This window comes from Rhinoraja longicauda, unplaced genomic scaffold (assembly GCF_053455715.1).
Source record: "Rhinoraja longicauda isolate Sanriku21f unplaced genomic scaffold, sRhiLon1.1 Scf000120, whole genome shotgun sequence".
NCBI classification, from domain to species: Eukaryota; Metazoa; Chordata; class Chondrichthyes; order Rajiformes; family Arhynchobatidae; genus Rhinoraja; species Rhinoraja longicauda.
In genome coordinates, this window is record NW_027601338.1 from 268,421 (window position 1) to 292,042 (window position 23,622).

At 48.6% G+C, this 23,622-nt stretch overlaps 1 protein-coding gene across 1 annotated transcript in view; it reads right to left on the reverse strand.

Annotated features, from left to right (window-relative positions):
• LOC144590078 (NACHT, LRR and PYD domains-containing protein 3-like) overlaps positions 1-14,932 on the reverse strand; it is a 50,635-nt gene extending 35,703 nt beyond the window's left edge. Inside the window, exons 1-2 of the mRNA XM_078394944.1 lie at positions 14,810-14,932; positions 10,452-10,544 (exon numbers count right to left, since the gene is read on the reverse strand). Coding sequence (XP_078251070.1) covers positions 10,452-10,512 — 61 coding nt within the window. The 5' untranslated portion in view covers positions 10,513-10,544; positions 14,810-14,932. The remainder of the gene's footprint in view (positions 1-10,451; positions 10,545-14,809) is intronic.
• Between the last annotated feature and the right edge of the window lie 8,690 nt (positions 14,933-23,622).

A 23,622-nucleotide genomic window follows, 5' to 3' on the forward strand; every position in this document is an offset into this window, starting at 1 on the left:
CATTGATGGCACTGCCCTGAGCTGGTTCGCTTCGTACCTCAAAGATAGGAGTTTCGCCATCAACATGGGCAGTTATTCCTCTGCTCCAGCTAGCCTCTCCTGCGGAGTTCCACAAGGCTCCATCCTAGGCCCCATTCTCTTCTCTCTATACATGCTCCCCCTTGGCCAAATCATTCAAAGGCACGGCATTTCTTTCCACTGCTATGCCGATGACACTCAGCTTTACCTCCCCCTGAAACCCAACAACCGGTCAAATTTAAACAGCCTCTCACACTGCCTTGAGGACATAAAATGTTGGATGGCACAGAACTTCCTTCAAGTAAACGAGAGCAAGTCTGAGGTCATCCTATTCGGCCCCCCTCGACTCCATCAAATTGATAACAGGCAGTCTTGGAAGCCTATCCTGCCTCGTCAAACCGCACGTCAAAAACCTCGGCGTGATATTTGACTCTGCATTAAAGTTTGACAAGCTGTGGTAAAAGCCAACTTCGTAGCAGAGCGAAAATCAAACCTTTCCTCCAATTCGACGACACTGAAAAAATCATTCACGCTTTCATTTCCTCCCGCCTAGACTACTGCAACTCCCTATACACTGGGATCAGCCAATCAATAGACAATAGACAATAGGTGCAGGAGTAGGCCATTCAGCCCTTCGAGCCTGTACGCATCGCCATTCAATGCGATCATGGCTGATCACTCTCAATCAGTACCCCGTTCCTGCCTTCTCCCCATACCCCCTCACTCCGCTATCCTTAAGAGCTCTATCCAGCTCTCTCTTGAAAGCATCCAACGAACTGGCCTCCACTGCCTTCTGAGGCGGAGAATTCCACACCTTCACCACTCTCTGACTGAAAAAGTTCTTCCTCATCTCCATTCTAAATGGCCTACCCCTTATTCTTAAACTGTGTGGGCCCCCTTGTTCTTAACTCCACCAACATTGGGAACATGTTTCCTGCCTCTAATGTGTCCAATCCCCTAATTATCTTATATATTTCAATAAGATCCCCCCTCATCCTTCTAAATTCCAGTGTATACAAGCCCAATCGCTCCAGCCTTTCAACATACGACAGTCCCGCCATTCCGGGAATTAACCTAGTGAACCAATGCTGCACGCCCTCCATAGCAAGAATATCCTTCCTCAAATTTGGAGACCAAAACTGCACACAGTACTCCAGGTGCGGTCTCACCAGGGCCCGGTACAACTGTAGAAGGACCTCTTTGCTCCTATACTCAACTCCTCTTGTTATGAAGGCCAACATGCCATTGGCTTTCTTCACTGCCTGCTGTACCTGCATGCTTCCTTTCAGTGACTGATGCACTAGGACACCCAGATCTCGTTGATCCCTGTCCCGCCTGCAACTGGTCCAAAACGCCGCAGCGAGACTCCTGACGGGTACCCGTAAAAGGGACCACATCACCCCGATTCTGGCCTCTCTCCACTGGCTCCCTGTACGGTACAGAATCAACTTCAAGCTCCTCCTATTCACGTATAAAGCCCTAAATGGACATCCCCCCCACATCAAAAATCTTCTAACCCACCTCTCTAACTCCAGGTCCCTCAGGTCGGCCGACTTGGGGCTACTCACTATCCCGAGGTCTAGGCTTAAGCTCAGGGGTGACCGCGCTTTTGCGGTTGCAGCTCCTAGACTGTGGAACAGCATCCCTCTCCCCATCAGAACTGCCCCCTCCATCGACTCCTTTAAGTCTAGGCTCAAAACCTATTTCTACTCCCTAGCGTTTGAGGCTCATTGAGGAGGCGCTGTGAACTGTTTGCGTGCTACTGTATGTTTCTTTTTTTTTTCCTTAGTACCTAATCAGATGTACAGCACTTTGGTCAACGTGGGTTGTTTTTAAATGTGCTATACAAATAAAATTGACTTGACTTGACTTGTTTTGGACAGACCCAAGAGCACCACACTCAAGATGAACAAATAATGATGGTTCTTGCACACTAAAGAATAAAGTTCTAGCCTGCCCAACTTCTTTCTGTAGCTCATATCCTCGGGTACTAGGTACATCCTCGTAAATCCCATTTCCACAACGTTCCATCTTAATGCTATCTTTTCTGAAATAGGGTGACAAAACTGAACAGAATACAAGTGCGGCCCATGTCTTGTACAACTGTAACATATGTTCCAGCTTCTATATTAAGGCCAGCGTGCTAAAGACCTCCTTCACCACTATCTACCCGTGATGCCATCTTTTGGGGAATTAAGTACTTGTACTCCTGGATTCTCTCCAGGGCGTTCCCTTTCAACATGAATGTCATATTCTGGATCGACTTCACAAACTTACATGTCCAAACTTGCTAATCATACCTTGACATCCCCATTGAATTAAATTCTTCAGATGAGACAGCACTGGGCCCAACAGGGACCCCAAGTAGCACACTATTCACAGACCTCCAGTCTGAAAAGCAATCTTCCACCCTCATTCTGTTTCCAGCCATCAAGCCAATTCTGTATCCAGTTAGGCATCTCCCCGAGGGCACCATACGATCTAACCTACCACAGGGAATCGTATATGCTGAAATCTGTATAGACTATGTCTCTGGCTCTGCCCTCATCAACCTTCTCAGGTACATCTTCAAAAGAGCCATTCAAATTCGTGAAACCTCCAAAGCCAAAACAATGGTGACTATCCCCAATATCTGTCTTTTCAAATGCACATACATCTTATATCCTCTCCCATAACTGTCTTACCACAAACATTCGGCTTATTCATCTATAGTTTATGTTTCAAGTGGTTCCCAGTCTTGAGCTATCAGGTTTTTCTTTGCGACACTTCTCAAACAGAAGCACAGCATTATCTACCCTCAAATGTTCCGCACTTCACCGACGGTTAACGATGATTCACATATCTCAGCCAGGGCTCCTGCAATTTATTCTCGAACTTACAATAACGGCCTTAGATACATCTAATCACAGATCCCAGAGATTTACTTATCTTCATACGGTTAAGGGCATCCAGCACCACCTCGACTGTAATGCAACTGCACTCAAGACTTCAAGTTTTTCTCTATGCCAAATACGGAGGAGAAATTATAATTGAAGACCTTGTCCATCTCCTGCAGCTCTACACATAGATGGCCACTGAGGGTATCCTTTCACTCTCCAGTTAACCCTTTACATTTAATATTCTTGGAAAATCTATTTGACTTATCCTTAATTATAAGTGCCATCATGTGCACCCTTTTTGCCCTCCTGATTTTATTCTTAAGTATGCTCCTCAACCTCTCCCAGGTCTCCTAGGAAAGCATTGACCTAGACCTAACCCATGTCCCCTTTTCCCTAAGAAGAGCCTCGAATTCTCACATCAAGCTGGGTTCCTCACTAAGAACATGCATATCTTTAAATCTCGCTATTACAATTTAAAAACTTCCCCTTTCACACGACCCTTTGCCTACAGACGACCTACTCCAATGACTGTTCCTATTTCCAACTGTCAAAGGTGGACTTCCTCCATCCAATTTAGAATTTTACATTTAAGGCCAGAACTGTTCTTTTACAGAGGTTTCAAAGCTAATTGCATTGTAGTCATTGGTCACAAAGTGGTCATCAACCGACATCTCAGTTCGAACTATCTGAATACTACTTTGGGTTATGTCCGCCAGTTTAAACCCTCCTTTGCAGCACTTTCAAAACTGCCCACACAATGTTAGTCTCCTTTCAGTTCAGGTCACCTCTATCCCTGAAAAATCCAAATTATGCAAATACCTGAATCTCCGATCTTTGCACCAACTCCTCAGTCGTGCATTCATTTTAACAGTACGTGCATGAACGTCACACGTACCGAAGTGCTGTGAAAGGCTTGGTTTTGCATTCAATCCAAACAGATCAGATAGACCACACATAGATACAATTAGTTAAAACTGAAGAGCAGATGAAGCAAAGGTGGAGATACAGAGTGCGGAATGTAGTTCGCAGCATTGTAGCGCATCAGTTCATTAGAGAAAGTGCAATGTCATTGATGGGGTAGACGTAAACAAGTAAAATGTAAATTGGGAGAACAGGAATACATCACTAGCTTATGAGAGGTTGGTTCTCGAATTCGATAAGATCATGGAAGAAGCTGGCCTTGAATCAGGTGCTATGTTATCTCCAGATATCCAATATAAAATATGGATGCTTGTTACTTTGAGATAATCTGATAATTTTGTTCCAAGTTTTACCAATTTTGGCCTTTCAGTTATCTACCAAAATTGTGATCACTTGACTCTACCGCCGGAACTGGATTTGAACCAGTATTTGTGGATGATTACTCAACATGTTTTGCGGAGAAATGAGATTTCAAATTTAATCCTGATAAGGGCAAATTTACGCATGTTGGAGGGACATATAAAACCAGGATATTTACCATGAATGAATGACAAGGGCCAAGAGACTACTGAGAAACACGCGTACAAATCCTTAGATCCCTAAAGTCAGCAGCACTTTGGTAATTTGTACTACATTCCTACTTTGGTAACCTTTGACATAGGTATTGCCTGTACACCATTATCTCTTTGCCTTGTCACATTTGGATGAAAGATAATGGTGGCAAGAGAAGAGATAAGGAAAGACATAGGCCTTGGGGTGATGGATGGATGTGAGGGATGGACTAGCAGGGAAATAAGGGAGGCGAAGTGTGAAGCGATAAGAGTATTAAGATAAGGGTAAGTCAGCAAATGGGATTTAATGGTGGCAGACCAGACAGGAGGACTGCAAAGAAATGAATTATTATAGAGCAGGAGTGTGGGTATGAGGTAATGTAAAGAAGATAAGGTTTCGAATAATCCTATAAACATAGACTGCCCGATGCACTAAGTGGACAGTCAGGGCAGTCAGGCGGTTGACTTCCTGATTGTTCCAGCCGTTGTTTGCAAATAAAGGATTTTAACTTCTCGAAGAATTCTCCGTGTCGCCTGCCTTAATTTCGAAGCTGAAGAAAACCACGACAATAACAGCAGAATAAGAATGCACATGATTCACAGCAATGTGGTCCTCTAAATTCAAAGCTCATTTACGGAGAAGACAGACATTTGTTATTCTGGCTAGGGGTCTGTGGGAACACTGGGGTGCACAGTTTTAAGCTGAAAGGGGTAGAATTGAAAGGTGATGTGCGGGTGAAGTTTTATTTTACACAGAGGATGGTGGGTGCCTGGAACGCGCTGCCAGGTGTGGTGGTTGGGACAAATACGATAGTGGTATTTAAGAAGCTCAAGGATATGCAGGTGGATATGCAGGGAATAGAGAAATATAGATTGTGTGAAGGCAGCGGAGATGAGTTTCACTTGGCATCGGTCCGCATGGACATTGTGGACCAAAAAGACCTTTTCTGTCCTGTGCGTTACTATGCTCTATCTACCTTTGTTGATCTATGTATAAAATCGCCACGTACTATTTTCCATTTGGCCTTGTTACTTCAAACACGTCCCTTGCATCCTGTAATCTTAATGATATAATGCAATTTTATTTAAATGGCTTGTTTTGATCTTTCTTTCTCATGTAGACCTTTTCAGATTATTTCTCTCTCGCTGCGTGGCATAAACACGGAAGTCACACAGCAGACAGAGGTGCTTCGGCCAAAAGTAGACGTGTCGACCAACCTGCCCTACCTGAGCCAGCCCTATTTGTCCAAGTTTGCCTTTATCACTCCAAACCTTCCTCATCCATGTACCTGCCCAAATGTCAGTAAAATTGTGTTATTGTACGTGCCTCAACTAGCAATTCATTCCACATATCCACCACCCTCTGTGCCCGAAGTCATTTTTAAAGGGGAATGGAAACACAGGAACCCATCCCCCATACCCGCTGGGCCCCCTTAGTTGCTGCCGTCCCCCACTGGGTCTCCATTTGTTATCAGCGACCTCCCCGAGATCCCCCTGTTCATGGTGGCCCTTTGACGGGTCCCATCGTTATTCGCGGCGACCTCCCTTGAGTCCCTCTTTGTTCTCGGTGGCCCTCTGCCCGGTCCCACCATTGTTCTCGGTGCCCCCCGCCGAGTCCCTCCTCTCATGTTGTCCTGCAGTATGGAATGGGCCAACATTCCCTCTTGAACATTTCAACTGAGCTGGGAGCCCAAGAGGTTTTGTACAGACCAAAGAGCACCACAATCCAGATGAACAAAGAATAATGTCTCCTGCACACCAGAGAATAAAGTTCTAGCCTGCCCAACTTATTTCTATAGCTCATGTCCATGGGTACTAGGAACATCCACGTAAATTTTCTCTGCACAAACTTCCATCTTAATGCTATCTTTTCTGAAATAGGATGACTAAACTGAACAGAATACATATGCGACCAATGTCATGTACAACTGTAACATATGTTACAACTTCTACATTGAATTATCTGAATGATTAAAGTCAACGTGCCAAAAGCCACCTTCACTAATCTATAGTTTATGCTTCTCGTGGGTCCTCGTCTCGAGTTATCAGAATTTTCTTTGCAACACTTCTAAAGCATAACTACCTGCACCAAAACACCATCCTGGAAAGTTTCCAGTCAGGTTTCAGAGCCCACCACAGCACAGAGTCTGCCTTGTTGAAGGTACACAACGACCTGCTTCTCGCCATCGACTCGAGCGACTGTGCAATCCTGCTCCTTCTCGACCTCAGCGCAGCGTTCGATACAGTGGACCACACCATCCTTATTGACTGTCTCCGGTACGCGGTTGGCATTGATGGCACTGCCCTGAGCTGGTTCGCTTCGTACCTCAAAGATAGGAGTTTCGCCATCAACATAGGCAGTTATTCCTCTGCTCCAGCTAGCCTCTCCTGCGGAGTTCCACAAGGCTCCATCCTAGGCCCCATTCTCTTCTCTCTATACATGTTCCCCCTTGGCCAAATCATTCAAAGGCACGGCATTTCTTTCCACTGCTATGCCGATGACACTCAGCTTTACCTCCCCCTGAAACCCAACAACCAGTCAAATTTAAACAGCCTCTTACACTGCCTTGAGGACATAAAATGTTGGATGGCACAGAACTTCCTCCAATTAAATGAGAGCAAGTCTGAGGTCATCCTATTCGGCCCCCCCGACTCCATCAAACCGATAACAGGCAGTCTTGGAAACCTATCCTGCCTAGTCAAACCGCATGTCAAAAACCTCGGCATGATATTTGACTCTGCATTAAAATTTGATAAGCAAGTCAACGCTGTGGTAAAAGCCAGCTCCTTCCAACTTCGTACCATAGCTAAAATCAAACCTTTCCTCCAATTCGGCGACACAGAAAAAATCATTCACGCTTTCATTTCCTCCCGCCTCCAGTCTACTACTGCAACTCCCTATACACTGGGATCAGCCAATCTTCCCTGTCCCGCCTGCAACTGGTCCAAAATGCCGCAGCGAGACTCCTGACGGGTACCCGTAAAAGGGACCACATCACCCCGATTCTGGCCTCTCTCCACTGGCTCCCTGTACGGTACAGAATCAACTTCAAGCTCCTCCTATTCACGTATAAAGCCCTAAATGGACATTCCCCCCCCCACATCAAAAATGTTCTAACCCACCTCTCTAACTCCAGGTCCCTCAGGTCAGCCGACTTGGGGCTACTCACTATCCCGCGGTCTAGGCTTAAGCTCAGGGGTGACCGCGCTTTTGCGGTTGCAGCTCCTAGACTGTGGAACAGCATCCCTCTCCCCATCAGAACTGCCCCCTCCATCGACTCCTTTAAGTCCAGGCTCAAAACCTATTTCTATTCCCTAGCGTTTGAGGCTCATTGAGGAGGCGCTATGAACTGTTTGCGTGCTACTGTATGTTTCTTTTTTTTTCCTTAGTACCTAATCAGATGTACAGCACTTTGGTCAACATGGGTTGTTTTTAAATGTGCGATACAAATAAAATTGACTTGACTTGACTTGACTAAAGCAGAAGCACAGCATTATCTACCCTCAAATAGTCAGCATTTTACCCATGGTTAACAATGATTCACATATCTCAGCCAAGGCTCTTGCAATGTATTCTCTAACTTTCAACAGCAGCCTTAGAGACATCTAATCACAGCCCCCAAAGATTTACGTATCTTCATACGGTTAACGACATCAAGCACCACCTCGACTGTAATACAACTGCACTCAAGACTTCAAGCCTTTCTCCTTGGTAAAGACAGAGGAGGAATTATAATTGAAGACCTTTCCCATCTCCTGCAGCTCTACACACAGGTGATCACTGAGGATATCCTTTCACTCTCCAGTTACTCCTTTTCCTTTAATATACTTGGAAAATATATTTGCCTTCTCCTTAATTATAAGAGCCACCTTGTGCACACATTTTTGCCCTACTGATTTCGTTCTTAAGTATGCTAAAGTATCCAAGTATTCCTGATTTTCGCCTTTCAGTTATCTCTCACACTTCTACCGGGAAAGCATTGATCCGAGCAGCCTATACCTAACCCATGTCTCCTTTTCCCTAACCAGAGCCTCAATTTCTCTCATCATCAAGGGTTCCTTACTTGTCCTTCACTGGCAACATGCATATCTAGAAATCTCACTATCACAATTTAAAGACTTCCCCTTTCAGATGCCCCTTTGCCCACATACAACTTACTCCAATCACTGTTCCTATCTCATACTGTCACCACCCAATGTAGAATTTTATATTGAAGGCCAGAACTGTTCTTTTACACAGGGTTTCAAAGCTAATTGAATTGTCGTGATTGGTCACAAAGTGCTCGTCCACTGACAGCTCAGTTTGAACTGTCTGAATACTACTTTGGATTTCGTCTCCCAGACAATCAGTTTAAACCCTCCTTTGCAGAACTTTCAAAACTGGCCACACGGATGGATGTTAGTCTCCTTCCAGTTCAGGTTCCTCGTCTACAGGTCACCTCTCTCCCCAAAAAGATCCAAATTGTTCAAATATCTGACTATCCGACCCTTGCACCAACACGTGCATTCATTTTAACTGGACGTGCATGAACGTCACGTACTGAAGTACTGTGAAAAGCTTGGTTTTGCATGTAATCCAAAAGGATCAGATATACCACACACAGATATAATAGGTTGAAACTCAAGAACAGACGGAGCAAAGGTTAAGATACAGAGTGCAGAATGTAGTTTGCAGCATTGTAGCACATCAGTCCCTTACACAAAGTCCAATGTCCTTGATGCGGTATGCGTAAATAGTTAAAAAAGTAAATTCGGAGAACAGGAATACATCCCTGGCATCTGAAGAAGGGTCTCGACCCGAAAGGTCACCCATTCCTTCTATCCAGAGATGCTGCCTGACCCGCTGCTTTACTCCAGCATTTTGTGTTTACCCTAGCTTCTGCGAGGTCCATTCACAAATTTGATAAGAGCGTAGAAGCCCTCGAATCAGGTGCTATGTTATGTCCAAACATTAAATATAAAATTTGGATGATTGTTACTTTCGAGATAATCTGATAATTTTGTTCCAAGTATTAGCGATTTTAGCCTTTCTGCCAAAATTTACATTTCTACCCCCGCAACTGGATTTGAACCAGTATTTGTGTAGGCGGAGACATTACATTTCATATTTAATCATGATATGGGCAAGTTGACGCACGTTGGAGCAATAAATAAAACCAGGATATTCATCATGAATGACAGGGCCTATAGACCGCTGAGAAACACCCGTACAAATCCATAGATCCCTAAAGTCAGCAGTGCACACGAAGACAACATTTAGCATTCTTGTCATCTGCTGCAGCATCGAATACAACTGCAGAGAGGCCTTGTTACAAATTTACATGGAGTTGATTAAGCCTTAATTTGGAGGAGTGTGTGCAATTCTGATCTCCATACTGTGGGAAGGATGCCTTTGCACTGGAGAAGCTACAGAGGAGATCCATCAGGATATTGCTTGGAAAAGAATATTTCAAATATCAACTGAGACTGGAGTGATTTAAGTGGTCTTCCTTAAGCTGGGGCAGACAAGCAGTGATCTGATAGATTTTCAGAATACTACGAGAAGCAACGTTGATGGAAAAATAGTTTTCTCCATAGTAGAGGTGGTTAACACTAGGGGGCATCGATTTAATGCGTGGACCATGAGGTTTACAGGATGATCTTTCAGGAAGAATCTTTCAGTAGTGATGACTGCAGCTAGGACACACAGCCTGAGGTGGCTGGTACTCTGTCACAACATTGTAGGAGCATCTGGGTGTCCATTCCAAATGCAAATGAATCGCAGGTGATAGACTACTAGTGCTCAGTAATGGGATTAATGCAGAGAAATTGTCAGGTGGCAGATGGGTCAAAGGCTCATTTCTGCTCAGAATCTGATTCTGGACTCTGATATTATAACGTTTGCGGCTAATCAAATAATTTGTTTCTAAAAAGAGTGCTGATATATCAGACAATTCCTGCATCCGCCCACCTGTAACAGTGATATCCCTGGAGATGTCAACTCTCTGTGTTCACCCCCATCCCTAGTCCCACTTCCATGTCTTACAACAGGTGTCCACGCACTGTCAGGGCAACATATACATTTCACAGAAGGCTCACAAACCTTTTTGTTTTGTTGATGTAGAGGTCACTGAATCACCTCCACAGTCACCACTTTCAGCCATGATGTCGTCAGGCGTTCGCAAACTCTGTAGCTCTGAAATAAACAATATTAACAGAACCATCAGGTGACAATTAAATGTGAAGACATTGCCTTGTGAACCAACAAACAGCATTATAGTGCAGCGGAGGTGTGGAAAACACCCCATCCAAACAAGTTATACCCCTGCAAATTAACAAAACATAAAAGTAGGATTAGTCCACCTAGCTATTCATGTCTGCCCTGACATCCAAAGATCCCTGATCTATCCAAGGCAGCAATTCATCATTTGTGCCAGATCCCTGAAGCTTTCAAACCCCTGATCACCGTATCACTATTCCAGACCAAACACGGTCAATCCCCAACATACACACCTCACCTGTTTGGAGGCTTCAACTCACAGAGAAAGAGGAAAAATACCCACTAATGGGGAATTACTGTCCACTCTGCTGGCCCTATTCTTACCACAAGGTGAGAAGGAACTTTTTCATCCAGAGATTTGTGAATTTGTGGAATTCTCTGCCAGAGGAGGCCAAATCACTGGATGAATTTAAGAGAGAGTAAGATAGAGCTGAATCAGGTTACTGATTGTGGATGATCAGCCATGATCACAATGAATGGCGGTGTTGGCTTGAAGGGGCAAATGGCCTCCTGCACCTATTTTCTATGTTTCTAACCTTGCCATCCAGGATAAAGGCTTCTACACCACCATGTTACCTATTGCCAAATCCCCACTGGCTGGAACGGGAAATAAAACATTTCATGGGCCAACTACAAACGTCCCAACTCTACTGGAAACTGTAGTCCCCACTGCTCCCATGGCACATTCCAGCGCCATCCCTGGAGTGTCCATTCCAGAATAGAAGGATTATATCACATGCCTAGACTCTGCTCTGTCTCCATGATGTCAGGTATCTGTCTGCAATAACCACCACCAGTCCCACTTCACAAGAGAATCATCCGTCTTATCTCTACAATAGACAATAGACAATAGGTGCAGGAGTAGGCCATTCAGCCCTTCGAGCCAGCACCGCCATTCAATGCGATCATGGCTGATCACTCTCAATCAGTACCCCGTTCCTGCCTTCTCCCCATACCCCCTCACTCCGCTATCCTTAAGAGCTCTATCCAGCTCTCTCTTGAAAGCATCCAACGAACTGGCCTCCACTGCCTACTGAGGCAGAGAATTCCACACCTTCACCACCCTCTGACTGAAAAGGTTCTTCCTCATACACGACGAAACCCGCCCAAAGGTTCACAGGACAGCGTTACTGGGAGGGAGCTGGAGACGTCAGGCACGATGAGGGTGAACTGGGTTCATGCCTACAGTGCCTTCAGGGTAGGTGGAGGCGCCCTGCGGAACACAAAGATGGTTAAGGACAGGGAGGTCTGTTCACAGGAACTGCACCAGCACATCAAGCTCGTGGGCAGACCGGATTTAGATTTTGAAAATGGCAATGCCTGCATGTGCTAAAACAATTTCACTCTGCAGTTGCACATTGAATTACCGAACTGTTGACCAAACATCTGTTCGTCTCAGCACTCAGCTCTCCAATTGATTCATCCTCAACAAACAGAGATTATCCTTTGCTATCTTGCAGACATTCTCTATTATCATAGCGGAAAGATACAACTCTGCATTAAATGGCACTGCGTCTGGTCCTGAACTATCCCAGCTGTGGACAGGTGATCTCTCCCTCCCTTTAAACAATCTCCAGCAATCTAAGTCAAACATATTTGGTAATCTTAACGTTGTGCATGATCTGGCCAAGTACAAATGACTGCCATTTTTCCTACAGTGTAATAAAGACAATGTGTATTTACATTATTGATTAAAATAGTGAATGCAGAAAACAGTGGAAGTGCAATGGTGGATGATCCATTATCAGAACTGGGACTGTAATCAAATGCTGCTCAAACTGCTGAGTGTTTCCAGCATGTTGGCATTTTCTCTTTTTCCTTCAGATCTTCTGGAATAGCGATTTTTTTAAACTTCCATGCCCAAAAAACTGGTTGCAAAAGTCACACTTTACCTTACAGTGGTCAACAGATTTGTGTAATTTTCATACTTCCACTCACAAACCCAATAGTCCCAACTCATTTGAATAATGAAATGAGAACTGACATGTACAAAATGCATTCCATGTTGCAAATCTGAAATCCTCACAGTATCCTTTGCTCTTACTCTCATTCTGCTGCACCTTGTCGAGGCAGTGAAGAAAGCCAATGGAATGTTGGCCTTCATAACAAGAGGAGTTGAGTATAGGAGCAAAGAGGTCCTTCTACAGTTGTACAGGGCCCTAGTGAGACCGCACCTGGAGTACTGTGTGCAGTTTTGGTCTCCAAATTTGAGGAAGGATATTCTTGCTATTGAGGGCGTGCAGCGTAGGTTCACTAGATTAATCCCCGGAATGGCGGGACTGTCGTATGTTGAAAGGCTGGAGCAATTAGGCTTGTATACACTGGAATTTAGAAGGATGAGGGGGGATCTTATTTTTTTATTTAAAAAAAAAAAATTATTTAAGTTTTAACAGAACTCATACATTTTACATTTCATAGTAAGCAATAATAACCACATTATAAATTCGATTATACACGTATTGTTCTGTATTATCTCCCCTCCCACACCCCCCTTCCCCCCACCCCCCAGTTAAAAAGAAGGAAAAAGAAAAAGAAAAAGAAAGAGAGAAAGAAAGAAACCTGGAGTCCAGAAGGAGACACTTCTGGGTAATTTCTTATTAAATTCTTATTAAAGGTATCAAAACAATCCTGAATCTAAATATTTCCAATTCTTAATCCTAGCTTTAAAATGAATGGGTTCCACACCTTCAAGAAGAAGTCATATCCATTTCTCAGATTATACGTAGCTTTTTCTAATGGGATACAACTACGCATTTCTGCATACCATCTTTCAAATCTTATTTCATTTTGATCTTTCCAAGTGACCGCTACACATTTTTTTGCTACTGCTATTGCTATTTTGAGAAATCTTTCCTGATGTTTATCTAAAATTAGCTTTGGTAATATTCCTTTAGTATCTCCCAATAAAAACAACCTTGAATCCATTGGTATGATCTTATCATCAATTGTTCCAAAATTCTTTTTAGGTCTTTCCAAAAAGGAGTTGCCTTCTGACATGCCCATGTAGAGTGTAAAAAAGTGGGGATCTTATTGAAACATATAAGATAATTAGGGGATTGGACACATTAGAGGCAGGAAACATGTTCCCAATGTTGGGGGTCCAGAACAAGGGGCCACACACAGTTTAAGAATAAGGATTAGGCCATTTAGAACGGAGATGAGGAAGAACTTTTTCAGTCAGAGAGTGGTGAAGGTGTGGAATTGTCTGCCTCAGAGGGCAGTGGAGGCCAGTTCGTTGGATGCTTTCAAGAGAGAGCTGGATAGAGCTCTTAAGGATAGCGGAGTGAGGGGGTATGGGGAGAAGGCAGGAACGGGGTACTGATTGAGAGTGATCAGCCATGATCACATTGAATGGCGGTGCGTATAGGCTCGAAGGGCCGAATGGCCTCCTCCTGCACCTATTGTCTATAAACTGCTGAGTGTTTCCAGCATGTTGGCATTTTCTCTTTTTCCTTCAGATCTTCTGGAATAGCGATTTTTTTAGCTTCCATTCCCATAAAACTGGTTGTAAAAGTCACACGTTACCTTACAGTGGTCAACAGATTTGTGTCATTTTCATACTTCCACTCACAAACCCAATAGTCCCAACTCACTTGAATAATGAAATGAGAACTGACATGTACAAAATGCATTCCATGTTGCAAATCTGAAATCCTCACAGTATCCTTTGCTCTTACTCTCATTCTGCTGCACCTTGTCCTCGGATCACTCAGTCTCAGCTGATAACAATGTGCAACTCTCCTCACACAAAGGCTCAGAAAGGCCTTTACTGCGGCAACTGAGGAAGTGTTATCAGTAAAAATAACGGAACCCGGAAATAACAAGCTGATGGTTTCATTGTGAAACAGTGCCCTGAACATGCAGCCATTTTGTAAACCAAACTGGGCCATCTGCTTCCACAGCACCAGACCGCTCAGCGCCCTCAACACATCAACTGTTAGCTCCAACTTCACTCAACTCTGTGTGATTGTTGTGCAGCACCTGCACCAACACGTCCCATAACAACGTGCAGCTGGTGCTGGACATGACTTTCCTGCTTCAAACTCTCACCGGGACACATTTAGTCACAACAATTCAATGCAAAGTCCTCACAACAACAAATCAAACTCAATGGGGAGATTTACCCGCAGTCTCTCCCCAAGATTAGACCCGTCCACTGGGGGCCGGCGGCAAATACTCACCGATGGGAAGCGGCTGTCCCCGCCCGCCCGGACAGCGGGGCCCCTCTCCCCGCCCGCCCTGGATCCAAGGAGCCGCACTGCGCCTGCGCGTGGTACTGTCCGGGGGCGGGGCCCACGGGGACACCCCCCTCGGCCTCCGCCATTGGCTGAGGCAGATGGTGGACATCGCCGGCAGCCAATGGGAAGAGGGGCAGGCGTGGCCTGCGCTGACGGTTGGAGGGTCAGGTGACCGGTTGCGGCGCGCGGGCGAGCGGCCGTTAAACCGTCTCCGCGCGAGCGAGCGAGCCGGGCCGCGCATGCGTGACGCGCACCGGGCGTTGACGAAACTGCCCGGTGATATACAGCGGCACCGCCCTGAAGCTCCAGCGCCCTGAAACCCGGCTCAGCTCAGCAGGGTCTGAAGAAGGGTCTCGACCCGAAACGTCACCCATTCCTTCTCTCCCGAGATGCTGCCTGACCTGCTGAGTTACTCCAGCATTTTGTGAATAAATCAACAGCATCGCGGCCCCGCCCACGCGCCGCATCCGGGCCCCGCGCCGCATCCCAGCCCCGCCCCCAAAACCATCTCTCTCTACTCCCCCCCACCTCTCTTTCTCTCTCTCTGTCAGGTGTGTGGGGAGATCAGGGGTTCATGTGTGTAGGGGTTCACGCATGTGGGGGCTGGAGATCAGGTGTGTAGGTGTTCACGCATGTGGGGGCTGGAGATCAGGTGTGTAGGTGGTCACGTGTGGGGGCGGATGGGGGTCAGGGGCCCCTCGCACGTGACCCCTACACACATGACCCCCCCACACACCTGACCCCCAGCCCCCCCCACACACGCACACACAAGACCCCCTGACCCCCACACCTGTGACCTCCTATACACATGGCCTCCTGACTCCCAGCCCCCCACACACCTGGCCCCCAGCCCCCCCCAAACACCTGACCCCCTGACACCCAGCCCCACACGTGACCCCGAGACCCCCACACACCTGACTCCTAACCCCCAGACACACGTGCCCCCTACATACATGACCCCCTGACTCCCCCACACCGTCACAAACCTGACCCCACCTCCCAGACACACATGACCCCCTACACACATGACCACTGACCCTCAACACATCTGACCACCATCTGCCCCCACATACGTGACCCCCAAGCCCTCACACACCTGACCCTCTGACCTCCACACTCCTGACCCCTACCCCCAGACACACGTGACCCCCTACACACATGACACACTGACACCCCACACACCTAACCCCCAGACCCCCCACACACACCTGACCCCCAGACAGCCCACACACCTGACCCTCAGCCCCCATACACCTAACCCCAGCCCCCACACACCTGCCACACACCTGACCCCAGCCCCCGCACACCTGACCCCTAGCCCCCACACACCTGACACCCATCCCCCACACACGTGACCCACTGACCCCCAGCCCCCCACACACGTGCCCCCACACACCTGACCCCCAGCCCCCCACGCACGTGACCACCTAGACACATGATCCTCTGACCCCCCACACACCTGACCCCCACCCCGCACCAACGTGACCCCCTACACACCTGACCCCCAACCGCCCCCACACACGTGACCCCCTACACACATGATCCCCCACACACATGACCCCCCACACACCTGACCCCATCCGCCCCCATACACGTGACCCCCTGCACACATGAACACCTGAGCCCTCACCCCCAGCCCCCAAACACCCGACCCCCCAGCCCCCCCCACACATGACCCCCTACACACATGATCCCCTGACCATTCACACACATGACCCCCACCCCCACCCCACAAACGTGACCTCGTAGACACCTGACCCCACCTTCCACACACGTGGCCCCCTACACACACGACCCCCTGACACCCAGCCCCCCACGCATACCTGACCTCCAGCCCCTCAGACACCTGACACCCAGCCCCCCACACACACCTGACCTCCAGCCCCCAAACACCTGACACCCTGACCCCCAGTCCCCCACACACGTCCACATTAGCATCCAAAATGCGATTGAAATCACCCGCACCCAAAAAATGGGAATCTTAAATTATGTCACCATCAATGTAAGATCATTAATGAATTTGGGCTGATAATAATTAGGGCAATGACAATTTAATTAAATGATTTTGACTTGGTCAGGAAGGCCCCTGACAAAGATAAATCGACCATTTAAAAAAAATCAGATTTGACTTCTTCTGATGAGAATTGCAACACCTCTCGAGTTGGAAGTGAAGGAGAAATTCAATACATTGCCGACCCATCCGGATTTCAGTTGTTCATGAGTTGAGAATAGAAGGTGAGTTTCTTGTCCAAAAGCTACATCTTGGGGGCGTGGCTACGTTCTGCAGCTGCGGCTCACCGGGAGTCTCTGTTTTTTATTGTTTTTGTCTATTGTTATCGTTTAAATGTACGTTTTGATCTATTTTTAACTCTGTTTATGTGGGGGGGTGGGGGAAACCTTTTTTCTCCAATCTCCTCCTCAACGGAGATGCGACCTTTACCGTGTCGTATCTCCGTTCGCGCTACGGCCTAACACCGTGGAGTCGGCGGCCTCCAGCTGGGATCGACCTTGAAGACTCCGGTCGCAGGGCCTGGACTTACCATCTCGGAGGCTTCCGCCGTGGGCCCTGCAGACCGCAACATCGGGAGTTCGCAGGTCTCTGGGTGGCGACCGGCTTTCGGGAGCTCCAGCCGTAGCAGCTTCGACCGCCCCGAAGCACGAGGTTTGATTGACCCGCTCGCAGGCCCCTCATCGCCCTGCGTGGCTCGGCCGCGGCACTTCCCATCACCCGGTGGGGGCACAGGACCTTCATCGGCCTGCTCGGCTCGGCCCTGGTACTTTCCATCGCCCGGTGGGGGCTCAGGACTTTCATCGGCCTGCTCGGCTCGGCCCTGGTACTTTCCATCGCCCGGTGGGGGCTTCAAAAAGTTGGGAGCCTCGATCACCTCGTGGCACCACGGGAGAAGGATGAGGAGGAGATAAGACTTTGCCTTCCATCACAGTGAGGGTGTGCCTAGAGCAATCACTGTGATGGCTGTTTTATGTAAAAAAAAATTTTTTATCTGTGTGTCTTGTGCTCTTTAATGTCCACTGCCGGACCCTGACGTGAGAGGACGCTGGCGTTGAGTATTCGCCACTTTTCCGTCAGAATAGTTTGTCTGTTTGTTTCTATGTTAATTGTTTTTGTAAAGCGCTTTGAGCATGTGATAAGGCGCTATATAAAATAAATGGATTATTATTATTATTATTATTAAGTGTCTGGGGTGCTGGGGGTCAGGTATGTGGGGGCTGGTAGTCAGGTGTGAGGGGTGTTGGGGGTCATGTGTGAAGGGGGCGGGGGGTCAGGTATGTGGGGGTGGGCTGGTGGCTCGGCCGCGGCACTTCCCATCACCCGGTGGGGGCACAGGACCTTCATCGGCCTGCTCCGCTCGTCCCTGGGACTTTCCATCGCCTGGTGGGGGCTTCAAAAGTCTGGAGCCTCGATCGCCTCGTGGCACCACGGGAGAAGAATGAGGAGGAGATAAGACTTTTCTTTGCCTTCCATCACAGTGAGGGTGTGCCTGGAGCAATCACTGTGATGGCTGTTTGTGTTAAAATTGTAATTGTGTGTCTTGTGTTCTTTATTGTCTACTGCCAGACCCTGACGTGAGAGGACGCTGGCGTTATTTGTTCGCCGCTTCTCCATCAGGACAGTTCGTCTGTTTGTTTTTATGTCTTGACTGTTTTGTAAAGCGTCTTTGAGCACTTGGAAAAGCGCTATATAAAATAAATTTTTATTATTATTATTATATTATTATCTACTTTGTGTTTATTCATGATTATTTTCCGTTTCACCAAACCTCCCCATTCCTTTGACATTGTAAGTTATAAAGTTATATTTAGCTGAGTGCAAGACTGGCAAAGATAAGGATAGAAAAGTAAACAAAACCAGAAAATAAAACATAAAACACACAAGAGCATCCCACACCCTCCCACCCACCCATTTGATACCTCCTGAGTGCTTCCTACCCGGTGCACTAAAGGGATGCAGCATATCAGAAGGAATGACATGCTCTCCTATGATTTATGAATTAATTTAAGGAGATTAAGTATTATTAATGCCATTTTACTTTAAACTGTAATAAAAAGCAAAACCTCCCATCCCTTACTCCCCCAAGCTGGTTTACTCCCATCCCCTACTCCACCAAGCTGACAACCTCCCATCCCTTACCATCGACAGCTGGCTTTCTCCCATCTCTTACTCCCTAAGCTGGCTTTCTCCCATCTCTTACTCCCTAAGCTGGCTTCCTCCCATCCCTTACTCCAAAAAAGTTGGCCACCTCTCTTCCCTTACTCCCCAAACTGGCTACCTCCAGTCCCTTATTCCGCCAAGCTGGCTATCTCCCATCACTTACTCCTCTTACTGCCATCTAGCTGGCTACCTCCCATCCCCTACAGCCCCCAAATGGCTACCTCCCATCCCCTACTCCCCCAAGCTGTTTTCCTCCCATTCCCCTAACTCCCCAAGCTGACAGCATCCCGTCACTTACTCCCCCAAGTTGGCTACTTCCAATCCCTTACTCCTCCATTCCCCTTACTCCCTCAAGCTGGCTACCTCCCATCCCTTACTCCTCAAAGCTGGCTTCCCCCATTCCCCTTAATCTCCCAAGCTGGCTACCTCCCGTTCCCCTTACTCCCCCAAGACATATTCATCCCATTCCGCTTACTCTTCCAAGCTTGCTACCTCCCAGCCCCTTACTCCCCCAAGCTGGCTAACTACAGTCCCTTACTCCCCCAAGGGGTACTTCACATCCCTTACTCCCCCTAGATGCCCACTTCCCAACCCTTACTCCCCAAGCTCTCTTACTCCCATCCCCATTACTCCCCCAAGCTGGCTAGCTGCTATCCTTTACTCCCCCAAGGTGGCCACCTCTCATCCCCTTAATCTCCGAAGCCAGCTACCTCCCAATCCACTTAGTCCCCCAAGATGGCTGCCTCTCATCCCTTAACCCCACAAGCTGGCTACGTCCCATTCCTTAGTCCTCCAAGATGCCTACCTCCCATCCCTTACTCTCCGACGCTGGCTATCTCCCATCACATTACTCCCCCAAGCTGGCTTTCTTCCATCCCTTACCCCCCAAAGCTGGCAACTCCCATGCCCCTAACTCCCCAAGATATCTTCATCCCATTCCGCTTACTCTCCAAAGCTTGCATCCTCTCAGCCGCTTACTCCCTCAAGTTGGGTAACTCCCTTCCCTTACTCCCACAAAGGGGTTATTTCCCATCCCTTACTCCCGGAAACTGGCTACGTCCCATCCGTTACTCCCCCAAGCTGTCAACCTCCAATCATTTACTCATCCTGCCTGGCAATCTCCTTACGCCATTCCTTACGCCCCTAAGCTGGCTTCCTCCCCTTTGCCTTACTCCCCAAGCTGGCGATCTCCCGTTCCCCTACTCCTCCAAGATATCTTCATCCGCTTACTCTCCCAAGCTTGCAACCTCCCATTCCCCTTATTCCCCCAAGCTGGCTATCTCCCGTTCCCCTAGCCCCTGAAGCTGTCTTCCTCGCATTCCCCTTACTCCCACAAGCTGGATACCTTCCAGTCCACTTATCCCCCAAGCTGCATACGTCCCATCCCTTACAAGCTGGGGAGCTTCCATTCCTTACTCCCCCAACTGGCTTCCTCCCATCCTTTTCTCCCCCAATATGGCTACCTCCCATCCCTTACTCCCCCGAGCTGGCTACATATCAACCCTCACTGCCCCAAACTGGCTACCTGCCATCCCCATTATTCCCCAAATCTGGCTTGCTCCCATTCCCCTTACTCCCCAAGCTGGCTACATCCCAACCCTCACTGCCCCTAACTGGCTACCTCCCATCCCTAACTACCCAAGGCTGGCAAACTCCCATCCCTTACTCCCCCAAGCTGGCTCCTGGCCATCCCTTTTACTCACCCATGCTGGCTACCGGCCGTCCCTTTTACTCCACAAAGCTGCCTTCCTCCCATGCCCCTTTGTCCCCCAAGCTGGCTGTCACTCGTTCCCCTTACTGCCCCAAGCTGTCTTCCTCCCATTCCTTTTACTCCCCCAAGCTGGCAACTTCCCACTCTCCTTATTCACCCAAGCTGGCTACCTCCCATGCCTTTCTCCCCAAAGCTGGCTTACTCCCATTCTTTACTCCCCCAAGCAGACAACCTCCCATCTCTTCCTCTCCCAAGCTTGCTTCCTCCCATGTCTTATTCTCCCAAGCTGGCTTACTCCCATTATTACCCTTACTCCCGCAAGTTGGCTGGCTCCCATTCCCCTTATTCCCACAAGCTGGATGCATTCCACCCCTTACACCCCCACGCTGGCTTACTCCCATACCTTACTCCCCAAAGCTGGCTACCTCCCATCCCTTCCACCCCCAAGTTTGCACCCTCCAATCCCTTAATTCCCCAAGACGTCTTACACCAACCCCTTACACCCCAAGCTTGCTATCTCCCATCCCACTTACTCCATCAAGCTGGCTTTCTCCCAGTCCCCTTACTCACCCAAGCTGGCTACCTCACATTCCCCTTACTCCCCCAAGCTGGCTTCCTCTCAACTCCCTTACTCCCCCAAGTTGGCTACCTCCCATCCCTTACCCCCCCCCCACGCTGGCTTCCTCCGATTCCCCTTACTTCCTCAAGCTGGCAGGTTGTCCTTCCCACGAATGCGATGAGCTAGCGCCCCCATTCCCCTTACTACCCCAAGCTGGTTGGCACCGATTCCCCATTACCCCAAAGCTGGCTTCCTCGCAGTCCCCTTACGTCCCAACCTGGCTGCGTCGCTGTCCCCTTATTCGCCCATGCTGCCTGTCCTCCATTCCCCGTATTCCCCCAAGCTGACTTCCTCCCGTTCCCATTACTTCCCCATCTCCCCGAGGCTGGCCTCCTGCCAATCCCCTTAATCCCCCAAACTGGCTACTTCCCATCCCAGCCAGCTAATACACCCCAGCTGGCTAACTTCCATCTACTACTCCCCAAATCTGGATACATCCCATTCCCCTTTCTCCCCCGAGCTGGCAGCATCCCATCCCTTACTCCCCCACGCTGGCTATCTCCCATCCCTTGCTCCCCAAGCTGGCTACCTCCCATTCCCCTTACTCACCTAAGATATCTTCATCCTATTCCGCTTATTCTCCCAGCTCGCGTCCTCCCAGCCCCTTACTCCCGCAAGCTGGCTAACTCCCACCCCTTACTCCCCCACGGGGGCTACCTCCCATCCCTTACTCCTCCAAGCTGGCCACGTCCCATTCGTTAATCCCCCAAGCTGCCCATCTCCAATCCCTTAATCTCCCAAACTGGCTTACTTCCATCCCTTCCGCCTCCAAGCTGGCAACGTCCCAACCCATACTCCCCCAAACTGGCTTCCTCCCATTCTCCTACTCCCCCAAACAGGCTACCTCCCTTTCACCTTACTCCCTCGAGCTGGCTTCCTCCCATTCCTCTTACTCCCCCAAATCCGGCTACCTCCCAATCCATTTAATCCCCCAGCTGGCTATCTCCCATCCAATACTCCCCCAACCTGGATACCTCCCATTCCCGTCACTCCCCCAAGCTGGCAGTATCCCTTCACTTACTCCCCATGTTAGCTACTTCCCATCCCTTACTTCCCCCGTGCTGGATTTTACCCCTTTCTCCTTACGCCCTCAATCTGTCTACATCCCATCACTTACACCCCCAAGCTGGCAACATCTCATCCCCTTACTCCCCAAAGCAGGCTTCCCCCCATTTCCCTTACTCCCCAAAGCTGGCTTCTCCCTATTCTCCTTACTCCCCAAAGCTGTCTTCTCCCATTCCTCTTATTCCCCCAAGTTGGCTATCTCCCATTCCCTTAACTCCTCCAAGATAGCTTCGTCCCATTCCGGTTACTCTCCGAAGCTTGCTATTTCCCATCCCAATTATCCCCCATGCTGGCTAACTCCGTCCTTCACTCCCCAATGGGGCTACATCCCATCTTTACTCGCCCAAGCTGGCCACGACCCATCCGTTACTCCCCCAAGCTGCCCACCTCCAATCCCTTGTCCCCCCAAGCTGGCTTCCTTCCATCTCTTCCGCCTCCAAACTGGCAACATCCCAACCCTTACTCCCCCAAGCTGGCTTCCTCCCATTCTCCTACTCCCCATAACTGGCAATCTCCCTTTTCCCTTATTCCCCCAAGCTGGCTTCCTCCCATTCCTCTTTCTCCCCCAAATCCCGCTACCTCCCAATCCCCCTAATTCCCCAAGCTGGCTACCTCCCATCCCTTACTCCCACAAGCTGGCTATGTCCCATCCCTTACTCCCACAAGATGCTTATTTCCCACCCCTTACTCCCCAAGTTGGTTTCCTCCCACGACTTACTGCCCCAAGCAGGCTTACTCCCATCCCTTACTCCCCGAAGTTGGGTACTTCCCATTCCGCTTACTCCCCCCCACGTTGTATTCCTCCCGTCCCTTACTCCCCCAAGCTGGCTTCCTGCGATTCCCCTTACTCCCCCACGCTTTCCAGGCTGAGCAAGCGCCATTCCCCTTACTCCCCCAAGCTGGTTGGCACCGATTCCCCTTACCCCTTCAAGCTTGCTTCTTCCCATTCCCTTTACACCACAAGCTGGCTACCTCGCTGTCCCCATATTTGCCCATGCTGCCTGTCCCCCATTGCCCCTATTCCTCCCGTTCCCATTACTCCCCCATCTTCCTTACTCCCCTAGGCTGGCGGCCTCCCATTCCCCTTTAATCCCCACCACCACGCTGGCTTCCTCCCATCTCTTACAACCGAAAGCTGGCCTTATCCCATCCTTTACTCGCCAATCTTGCTTCCTCCCATACCTTACTCC